At 35.5% G+C, this 11,933-nt stretch overlaps 1 protein-coding gene across 1 annotated transcript; it reads left to right on the top strand.

The window, feature by feature from the left end:
• The first annotated feature begins 168 nt into the window (after positions 1-168).
• Positions 169-4,784, top strand: LOC122515318 (protein Cep78 homolog). The gene is made up of 4 exons (XM_043632633.1): positions 169-173; positions 3,167-3,399; positions 3,478-3,656; positions 3,735-4,784. Exons 1-4 carry the CDS (start codon positions 169-171, stop codon positions 4,563-4,565), a joined length of 1,248 nt encoding a protein of 415 aa, XP_043488568.1. The 3' UTR covers positions 4,566-4,784.
• Positions 4,785-11,933: the final 7,149 nt, after the last annotated feature.

Raw genomic sequence — 11,933 nt, 5'->3', positions numbered from 1 at the left:
AAGAAAAATTAAGGACTAATGAAAATTTCAACGATTATTAGCCTTATCGTTCTCAAACGAATATAGAACTTCAATAAGCAACTATAGTGAATATAAACTCGAACGTGTCTTATCGAGACGAAACGTATGCAGTCTTATCAGCGTTTGAACAACGATCCGTTCGCAAATATGTGGTAAGAATAAAACAAAAAAAAAGGTAACAAAAAAAGAAAGAAAAGAATCCGTTGAAATTCTGATCTATGCCGAAAAATTAATTCAACCCGAAGAATGGAAGTAATAAAAAAAAAAAGTAAGAAAGACAGGAAGGAAGGAATGAATGAAAGGATGGAAATAAAAAATAAATAAAAAAAATAATTGGCAAACGCGTAAACCACTCGGCAATAAATTTTGTAATCTTCGTTAAAAAATATATACCGAGTAAAATAATAACTCACACTTTCGTAGAGCACAATAAGCGAAGTACTCGTCGTATCACTTATCAATATCCGCACACACGATCATATTGCAATAATTTTCTTCCTTTTCTAATCGTTTTTCTCTCGTTGTTGTATTGTTTTAAAGAAAAAGGAACGTTGTTAACATGTAATAACAACAACACAACACTACCAATCCGATCGATCGATACAAGGAATAAACGTCATCGTGAAATTAATCTTACGCGTCTACTACTACTACTACTAATACTACGATGACGATAAATCGAATCGCAATTACGTTTAAAATAAGACAACATATCGTAATAAACGTAAACAATGACGCGTTGGAAAAACTTCGAGATTATAATATTATAAATATATTTCATTGGATTTCAATGAAATTAAATATAAAAAAATGCGGTTAATTTCAATCTGACGTATCGCAAATATAATTTAGGTATGTTTTGTGATAAGAAATAATTCGAATTTAGATGAAAATAAATGTGAAAAATATTCAATGGTAAATACACGAATATATCTTCTGTGGTTAGGAGTCTAAAAAACGTCTGAACAGGATCGTGACGGTGGCATACTGACGACAATAACGAAGACGACGAGAAAGACAACACCCACTAGTCATCGTTTAGAGTAGACGTTTATAGTATCGCTAGTAGCATAAAAGCATTATTACGCATCGCGTAACGCCGAGTTGTGCTTTAAGTTTTAATAAAGGTAGGTACCCCACTCGTAGACGGCATGGTGGCCTTCAACTGCACTGATTTAACTTTGCCATCGCTCGAGGACACCTTTGTGTCGAGAAAAAAAGATTAACGCGCAAGAGAGAGAGATTGCAAGATACGCATTCGACGATCTATTACGTTCGTTTAATACGACGATGTACTTTTCGTAAAATTGATAAGATCAGAAATTTTCTGATATTCCGAGAGAAAGAGAAGTAAACGATTGATGAAACATACAAGAATAATAATAACGTAGTCATTGGGAAATTTTTGATTTGATATAACGTTTGGGTAACGTTCAACGCATCTCTCTGCGTGTTTTTTTTTTCTTTGTTTCGTTGACATTTTTCTACGGGATGTACGGAAATAATTTCAAACGATAAAGTATTGTTCTTATTTTTCTTTTCTCTTTTTTTGTTTTTTTTGTAAATAAAATAGGGGTAAAAATAGATTTACTCGTTTTGATCTTGGACGATTCGATTTCCGAGAAATATAATCGTCGATTACAATACCTAATAGATCGAATCATGTTGCAATATCCTTGCAAACGAAACGATAAATAGGCGAAGGATGATTCTCAATAAAACAACTTTGTTTTTTTAATAAGAGTAACGAATGAGAATTGGCATACAATTTGCTCAGGACAAATAAACCGTCTTAAGAAGCCGGCTATCGTATAAAACGATTATTTATTTAGGGTACGTTTTAGTATTTCCGTGACGTAAATTATCAGATCTTATCGCCCATTTGCGTTAATGTATCTCTTATTCTCTTCCTTTATTTTTGCTAATCTATTTGTTTATTAAAGATTCGTAAACATTCTTACCGGTGCATTTTATATTATCTATACTAATGTTTTTTATTACGTTGATCTGATCACTCTTAGAAATAATATAAGTCCCATATGTTAATAATAATGATCTGTGTTAAATAAAATATAATCTAATAATTCAATGAAGTATATAAACAATTTTAAAAAATTACTCACTTCAGTCTCTTATATATTTCAACGCGTTATTACCAATAATTCCTATGTCGTATCGGTAATCGATTATTATATCGATAGATATTATTATTATTTACTAGAAGCTACGTTCTCGTTAATAAATCAATGAAAACTTAAAAATTACACGCGCGCGCGCACAATTCGTTCGGTTTTCCGTTTCGTAATCGCGATTTCGGAGGACATTTCTAGATATAAATAGAAAAGTTGATTTGGTCATCAGATGTCGAACTATCGAACTATATTAAAATGCAAGACCATAAGGAAATGAACGAGGACGAACGTAAAGAACGATTCGAGCAAGTTTACAAGGTTCGAATTTTTCATTACAAACTTAATTAACTTGATTACGATATATTTCAACCTGTAATTTTTCTTATTTTTCCGTTTATTTTCTATACCTTTTGTTTTATCGGATTTTTCGTTGAAACGAGTTCTCTCATCGATAAGGTTCTTTGCCACGAACGTTGCTTGAAGCATCTGTCAACGATCGAACCTTATCTCCGTGAGAAACATTTGCGACTTTGCGCCGATCGCGTCGGACTCAATGATTGGCCACCGATAATAGGTGCCATTGCTAGGAATCGAGACCTCGTGGAAATTTTCATTTACAGTCGATCGAAACGTAGAAAAGTACGGGAGAAAATTAATAATCAAGAAAAACTCGAAACTTTGTGGTAAAATATATTATCAATTTTCTATATAATTTTATAGTAAAAATTGATTTTTATTTTTTATATTTTTCCAATTTATTTACCACACTCGTATGCTGTAAATGTATGTACTTTAATTTGTGAACAATGAGCAAGTTTTGGGATTAATCTTTTCACTTTAAATACGTGCGAACATTTTCAAACAAATCTCCGACTACATTTTAACTTTAATTTGTAATTTAAAATACATACTTCACGTTGTACTCGCATTTCAAATTTGTTTGAAAAATTGTGCTCGAGTTTGTGCATACGTGTTTGCGTTTAAATTCAATTTTTGTCTTTTTTTTCTACGAGGCGTTACAGAGCAAAAGATCAACAACAACAGCCGATACTGTACACGAATTTCTTGCTACGATGTTTCCTGAATTCAATAACGATCTGCGTGAAAGAATCCACGGCATTGAAATCTCTCGTTCTGGATGGAATTCCGCTTTCACCTAAATACCTGCGCCTATTGTGCGACGGTTTCGTTAATAATATTTCGTTAGATAATTTGTCTTTGCCAAGATGTAACATCGGTGATACGGGTTTGTTTAACATTTTAAATATATATATATTTTTTTTATAAAGAAATAAAATAATATAAGAATTGATGTGTAATTTAGGTTGCGACATGTTGTTGAATTCTTTAAGAGATCATCCAAATTTGAAGAGTTTAGATTTATGTAGTTGTTGTTTGACCAATCGAAGTATCGGATCATTGTCATCATTTTTGAAAATGAGAAATGTAAATACTTCACGAAAGCTTTGGAAGGATTTGAATATTGACAAAACTGGAAGAAAGGTATCCTTTTTATATTTTTATGTTTTTTTTTTTTTTTTCAAATTGAAATAATAATGGATACACGAATGTTAATTTTAGAATCACGGATTGCACACGCTTTTATTGAATAAAAATAATAAATTAAACGACAGTGGTATTCGACGATTGATGCATGCATTGAAGGATGATTTATGTTTGAAAATCTTAGGATTGAGGTATTGCGGTATCACTAAAACAGGAGCTGAAACTATTTTCGAGTGTCTTAGAATGAACGATGTATTAACAACGATTGATTTGAGAGATAACGATATACCGAATGATATTTTACGATCTATCGTGAAAATATTGAGACGAAAAAACGACGAGGCAAACGATCGTAACTCGATGAACAAAAAATCCGATCGAAGATTCGAAAGAGATTCTACGTTTCGCGAGAAAAAATCTAACAGAATTAATACCTCGCGTCGATTATTGATCGCTGACAAAATTACGGAAAATACGATAGAATCTTATCACGAGATTAACGATTCCGTAGATGGTAAATTAATCGAACAGATAAAATTAGAAAATTTGGATAATTTCAACGAGTTCGATGATAAAACGGAATTGAATTTGCAAGAATTGCAATTACGATTGGCCAATATGATTTCTCTCAACGAGGCTTTGGAAGATGAGATTAAAAAGAAAGGAATAACGTTGGAGGAAGAAAAGACTCGAAGAACCGAAGCTGAACGAACTTGCGAGAAGATAAAATCGCTTTTGGAAAGGCTCAAAGATAAAATCATCGTTCGTTCCAGAACTCGTTCGGAAGAGGACAGGGAAAATCAGGCTTTTGACAGTTTTCGTAGTGTTCTCAGAGTTTTGCAAGGCTTATCCACCGCTGGTAAGTTACCTACGATCGAAATGCAAGAGAATCATAACGAAGAATAAACCGTAAATCAATGATAGGATAAATAGATAGATTCAATTATCAATCGTGTTGATAATAATAGAACACGAAGAGGAAACATTTTTACGAATGAATTTACTATTACTGACAGTAAGTAATAAGAAGAAAACAAAAAATAGAAACCTACAACTATCGACGTGTAATAATTGGTAAAAGAAGAAACCAACCGTTATGACCGGTTTTAATAAAAATTCTAATTTGTTTATCACTCTCATTCGTATTAGAATTCATACAAATTAATATTATCATTAATACAATGACATACTTTTTATTATATAATTATAAAATAAGTTTAATTAATTTAAAATTATTTCAAAGTGTCATTAAAAAATGGTGTATACGATAAAATTGATGAAAAATATTCACGATTTAACGAATAACGAATAATTGAATAACAATTGATTAATAATCAAGTTACATTTATATATAATATATTCCAAATATCAAATTTCCAAAATATATTTTTCTTATAGAAGATTTCGTTGAAATGAACGAAACGAAAAAAAATAAAAGTACGAAACGTGTATACTTCTTTTATCGTAGATCTAAACGACAGATAGATCAAAGCATTTTAATTTATGCAATCGGCTAATTTGGCCGTTCGTCGTTCCCCTTGTTCGTTCATCTCAACCTTCTTATATTTTCTAGCGGTGGCAGGTATCTTTTCCCCTAAGGAATCGCATGAAATTACTTCTTCCCTTAGCTAGCTACGGTTCGCCTTTCACGGGTACTTTCCAGTTTTCAGCTTCACTGACGGCCGCTTATGCTAATGTCGGAAATTCTAATCCCGGATTAAAATTGTTAATTTGTTAAATGACTCCTGCGAGCGAGTCTCCGACTTATTTATCCCCCTCCCCCCCTTCGTCCCCTTCGTCCTCGTCCTCGTAGTCGTCTCTCATTCTTACTTTTCTCTCGTTCTATACCCTTTCATTCCTTTTGCTCCCACCCCCACCCCCTCCTCCTCCTCCTCCTTCGTTAAAACGAAGGCGAATACGAAAAGGGAAATGACGCTTTTCCAAAAGTATTTCGACGACCACAAATCTCTGACGGAACAAAACGTTTGGTACCCAACCGAATTCGTCCGAAAAGTTTGTTCGTTGGAAAACTAAAAACCGGAGAATTTAAATTATACGTAACATACTTACGATCGTTTTTTCGAAAAAACGTACTCGATATATATTTTCTTCTACCTTTTTTCCCTTTTTCTTTTTTTTTCTTCGTTCGAACGATGCAGTATGTAAACAGAAGGGTAAATAAAAGCACTGATAGAGGGGGTGGAAAGGGTAATAGACGACTTGCCTTTCAATAATAAAAAAAAAAAAAAAAAAAGTAATCACATCTCACCTTACCATTAATTATTTATCACTAATTTAATAATCGAACCCCTAAATACGAGAGAATTACGCGTAAATGATAGAAAAAACGTTCGTTGATCGAAATAACAAAAAAGAAAAAGAAAAAGCTTGATTATTTTCATATGAACGTCCAACTATTTCAACTAGTACCATTTAATCCGACCGTTGAGATATTAGATTATGCGACTTTGATCATGGACATGACATGATGTTCGATATGGATATTTAAATTCCATCATATAAGAGCAACAAAAAACTTTGTTAGTTAGAAAAAACCGAAGAAGAGAATTCTAGGCGGATTTTTTTTGTTCTATCTCGAATTGATCAAAAAGCTGGATGGTGGTATGATTAAGGGCGGGGGTGAGTGGATGTACGTGTGTATATACGTGTGCATGTGTGGCACACGCGAGCTGTTCGATTATCGGACGAGAGAAAGAGAATGAGAGAAAAACGAAAAAGATGGAAAATGTAAAAGAAGGATGAGGATGAGAAAGAAGTGGGGGACGGGGGAGCAGGAGGAGGAGGAGGAGGAGGAGGAGGAGGAGGAGGAGGAAGGTGGAGAACGAGAAAGAGGAGGAGGAAACCTACCGCGGATAAATTCTATCTGTCGAACGTCCGTCGGCTGTACCTGCCAGCATTCGTTGCACGGCAAACTGCAATTAATCCGTTTTATAGATGCTGCCGATGTAAATGAAGTTTCCGGCCGAGTGTCCAGCTACCAAGAGAGATAAAGAGAGAGAGAAAGTACGGTAGATTGAACGATAGAAAAAAAAAAGAAAAAAGAAAAAGATAAAAGAAAAATAGAAAGACAAAAAGTGAGAGTAAGGGTAAGAAGAAAAAAGAACAAAAATTATGTACTCGGTTGGATGATCGTATGTAAATTCGAAAAAGAATAAATATGTTTTGATAATTATGATAAGAAAACAAAAAACATATTATATTTTATTAATAACTATACTTCTCTATGATTTCTAAGATATTTTTTGTTTTTTATATATATATGATCACAAATACTTTTCGCGTTTTATTTTTATTACCTTTTTCTTTTTATTTTTTTTTGTTTTGTTTTATTATATTAGTAAGGGAGATTGGAATTATTCGAAACGTTTAACAATTTTTCGTTTATCCTATGTTTGTTTTAAATATTTGTTTAATAAATGATATTGGAATAACTCTATTTTATTATATATCGTAAATGAAAGTATTGAAAATCGTACGTATTGGTACAACAGGAAAAATATCCATGGATTTTTTCCATGTTTAACAATTGATCATCCTTTGTTTTTACCGTTATTTCAACATTTTTTCAATATCAAAATTAAGTTTAATAATGTATTCTGTCTAATACGTAGAAAAGGGTTAAAAAGTTTGGATTCCAACATGCGAAGGGCTGTAATAGAATGATATTGTATAAAATATCAAATCACAAAATAAACAATACAGTGTTTAATATTTAACAAATTACTTTGTACTATTTTTCAAGTATAAAGAAATATAATACGTTAAAAATCTAAAACTTTTCGATACATTAGATTACACGTGAAATTATTCTTCTCAATTTTAAGAAATTCATCGGAATATGTGAAAAAAGTTAGTAGACATTTTCTATAAAATTCGAAAACGTTTTTAGTTTGCCAGTTGTAATTTTTGATACATGTACGTGTTATTCCTTAGAGAGTAAGAGACTGGACATGTTATAGGAAAGAAATCATAACCCCGTTATACTCTGATATCGGTATAAGATTCTTCCCTTGGCATCTGGCCCGTAGGCTATGGCTTACAAGCAGACCTTAGTTGTTCGTGATGGATGAGAGGACGCAGACTTTGTCGACAGCGTGCAACGTTGTGCAATACTTTGACTTGGGGACGACCAAAAGAAACTACCTAGAATGCAACACGTGCAATTTCAAATAGTATATGATTTTTCTATCCAAAAAATATTGCTGCATCGAAAGAAAAGAAAGAAAAAAAATCAAACTGGGTTAATGTAACTGTAACCGATATACCTATCATTCCCAAAAACAAGAAAAAACAAAATAACAGAAGGAAAACAATCGAAAGAAACAAAAAAGAAAAGAAAAAATAATCATCTACCTGGAATATATAAAAAAATATTGTTCGACCAATAAAATATATTCGAAAAAAGAAAAAGAGATTACAAATTTTATTCAACGTTCTATTCAACTTGACTCCACTTTCGAGACTGCCTCTACCTCTCTCTCTCTCTCTCTTTCTCTCTCGATATTATATTAAAACCTATCCCCCCCACTCTTTGGGCGTAAAGGTAAACCGCTTAGTCGCTTGTAACGTTCCATTGAAGCGGGGGCCACTCATACGTTCGAAGTTATGAAAATTAATAAGAAAAATTGCTCATAAATTTGGCTTTCAAGCCGAGGCCTTCTACGAGAGCCATGGGGTGGTAGAAGGGGTTTGGAGGGTAGGAAAGGAAGGAAGGAAGGAAGGGTGGAAGGGACCGGAGAAAGGCACGCGCGCACTCGCACGCGAATTCTACCACCAACGAGAGGGAATAAGAGGAGGGTGGTGAGGAGGGTAGGTTGTAGGAGGCTGCCTGCATCCTGTGGCTCGGCAATAAAATTAGAATTATGTCGCGAATTCCTCTTACCCCGTATCACCTCTGGGGCACCTACAAACTACTTCGGAACGAACGAGGAAGGACGTGCACGATGGCGGGGGGGGTTGGTAGTGGGGGTTTAGTATGGTAAGGGAACGGAAGATCCTGGCGTTTGTTAGCGGCGCCGGAATGTGTCCTTGGCTTCTTAACGTATGAGTTACCCACCAAGATTACATCCATGTCTTACACCCGAGAGCTCTTCCTCCCCCAATGGTTATTAAATTCTCCCAGTACCCATTCCCCCTCCCCAAGCCCAAGCCCAACCCCATATCCTCTCGTTCTTTCTCGCTCGATGCCTCGGGAGTTGACTTATGGCCGTCAAGGATGCGTTGGAATATGGGGGCTGCCGGGGGGAAGGGAAGGGAAAGGAAAAAAGAAGCGAAGAGAAAAAGTAGGGGCGCGTTTTTCAACTAGTACGGTAAGGGTAACAAGGGAGGAGAAGTGGCGGTAAAGAAAGAAGGAAAAACGGGCGCGTTGCGGATGCCGCGGAAGAATTTTTATGAATACTTTTACCGACGCAGTATGTTAAAGCGAGACAGAGTAAAAGAAGGGGGGGGGTGAGCGTGTGTGTGCGCGCGTGTTCCAGGAAGATTGGTTGGAGCTTTCAAAGGGTAGACAAAATATACTTCGAACAAGAAGTTAAAGAACGTTGACATTTTTTTGTCGTTTGTATCTTTTTCATCGTTGTTTGGTTGTTATCCGAATGGAAAAAAAAAGTAAAAAAAGAAAAAACGAAAAGAGAATTGTCGTCCGATAGGGAGAATCAGATATTTTTTTTTTTTCGAGAGAGAGAGATAAAAAGAAAGAGTTAACAAGTTGGGACCGTTCAGATTGATTCGTCCCTCTCTAGGGGGAAAAATAAAATTGGAGAAGGAGGAGGATAAAGGTGGAGGACACCAGCAGGGGATAGTTTTCGATCGAGCATGGTTGCGAGTACTATATCGTATTTGGTTCGTTAAAATATAATAACGAAACGAGACTCACTCTCTCTCTCTCTCTTTCTCTCTATCTCTCGTTGGCCTAGCGGAGGTCGAATCGCTGACGAGCTGCCAGTCGCGAAACAGCAATTTAACCGTGAAACGAGGAGCGAGTTGCTCACCACCGACCGCAAATAGCCTCTGCCGCGAATTCACCCGAATCCGGCCAAACTCCATTCGGTTCGCGCTCTTATCTTCTATCGGGGTAATCGAAAATCCACGCTAATCGACAGGAATCTGCCGTTTGGTATGCAACTTCGTCTCTTTCGTTCAAACAACCACTGCGCATCATCATCCACCACCACCCACCCCTTTTTCTACAGGATGATTCACATAAGTTTACGCTCACACGCAACTAATTTATTATTTTGTTTTTTTTTTCAGCCCCCTAAATTGTTACGCACATTATTTCCTATCGAATGTTTCATAGCGTCCTTTCAATTACTTCTTTCATCATTTTTCTTCTTCGAAATCGTGTTTCTCTTTTCTTTTCTTTTCATACGAAAAGAGAGATATTTTTCTGACGATTTTTAAATGAAATTTTGGGGGGGAAGAAATGATAACATTATTGGATTGTCTCGATAAGTTCTTGCTGATATTTTCATGTCAAATATTTCATCATAGATCAATACGAATTTATTTGTCAATTATTAATATAACGCATATATTAATTGAATCACTCTGTATATTAAAACTAAATATACCCAATGGATACACGAAGGTACATCCACTTCATTCTCCACGACGATAAAAATTTACCCACATTACGCGTTAACTTTATATTTATTTCTCTATTAAATAATTATTTTTTCAATTTATTTGTCCTACGTTGTATCAAAAGAAGAAGAATAAGAAAAAGTTAGTGAACGACAAAAAAAATAAAGTATGTATTTGTGTTCACTCTCTTTTTTTTTTTTCTTTTTAAACGAGAAACTCCGTGTCTGGGTGCCTTTATCATCCGGACGATGAGAATTCTTTGAGGAAGGAAAGAAGGAAGAAAAGAAGGAAGGAAGGAAGGAAGGATACGGTCGTAACGATTAAAAGGGAAGCTGAATCCAGCCTAGGATGGTAGTAACAATTTTCAACGGAGGTAAAGCACAAGGAAGGAAGGAAGGAAGGAAGGAAGGAAATAGTGGTGTGGACTGAAGGGGGTTGGTTGTTGAGTATAGTAGTAGTGCAATACAAGGACAACAAGAAGAACGACGACTACGACGACGACGACGACGACGACGACGATTCGACGCCGTTGGAAGTGGAAGCCTTTAAGAAGCTTACCTCGATGACGGTGTAGACTCTTTGGAAAACGAGAGCAAAACATTTCGTCAGAAACGATACGCGCGTTTCCAACCAAGGAACTAACACTGAGAAATAGAAAACGAAAGAAAGAGAGTAAAAGAGAGAGAGAGAGAGAGAGAGATATCTTTCATCCGCCACCTCCTTACCCCTCCCCCTCCCCCCAACCCCTCCCTCCCTCTCACCCTCTCTTCTTTTTCCTTGTGTATTAATAATGGAAGCAGATCCAAATATACGTTTCCGCGGATGGCCTTTCGAGTAAAACCCAGCGCGATACTTTCTCATTTCCGACTTGGATCATCCCTTATCCTGAATTATTTCTTCGCAATGGTATCCCATTCTTTAAAGGTAGAAAAGGTAGAAAAGGATAAGAAGAGGAAGAACGATGAGGAGATAAAGATAAATAAAACGTAACGAAACAATTCATCGGAAACTAGTTTAGTCATCTTTTATCTTCTTCACTACTTATTAATCTTTCTCTTTTTCTTTTTTTTTCTTCTTTTCATCGAACTAATCGATCAATTGTTCAATTAACGCGCAACGAATTTTATTATCGATCGTTTTGTTTTCTTTAACCATTTTTTTTTCTTTTTTTTTATAAATAAATCCATCCACGTTATAATCCAAATGATCTCGGAAGAAAGAAACCAAGATATGAATTAACCCTTAAATGTTGAAAACAATCTAAATCGCTTTAACAAATATAGAAAATATAGGTTTTCGAAAGTAGTAAGAACGAATGTAAATGTTCGTTGGGAAGGGAGGAGGGGTAGGGCGTTTGTAATAATCTAGGGTAAATTTAAACGGTTGGTTATAATGGGGTAGGATCGACGCGTCGACACGTTTTCTAAAGTGAACAAAGAAATTGGAATATTCCAGAACGGTTAAAATAGGTAGTAGCTACAGTTCCCAGTTCGACGGTTTTATAACTGGTAGGTAGGTAGGTAGGTAGGTTGAATGGGGTAGGGGTAGGGGTAGGGCTAGGGGTGGTGGGATAGGGCGAATTAATTCTCCTCGCATAATTCTCTTATCGTTGACCGTTCTCGGGCCTGCTGCCACTTAATAGGACGTTTGTATTCCGAGTACTTTCTA

The sequence above is a fragment of the Polistes fuscatus genome, unplaced genomic scaffold (assembly GCF_010416935.1).
Source record: "Polistes fuscatus isolate 324 unplaced genomic scaffold, CU_Pfus_HIC Scaffold17, whole genome shotgun sequence".
Classification (NCBI taxonomy): domain Eukaryota; kingdom Metazoa; phylum Arthropoda; class Insecta; order Hymenoptera; family Vespidae; genus Polistes; species Polistes fuscatus.
Note: the sequence above shows the minus strand (reverse complement) of the source record. Positions and strands in the feature narration are given on the sequence as shown.

Coding starts and splice junctions, on each gene's coding strand:
- LOC122515318 (XM_043632633.1), top strand. Junction 3,400..3,477: donor ATGTAACATCGGTGATACGG/GTTTGTTTAACA, acceptor TGTGTAATTTAG/GTTGCGACATGTTGTTGAAT. Junction 3,657..3,734: donor TTGACAAAACTGGAAGAAAG/GTATCCTTTTTA, acceptor TGTTAATTTTAG/AATCACGGATTGCACACGCT.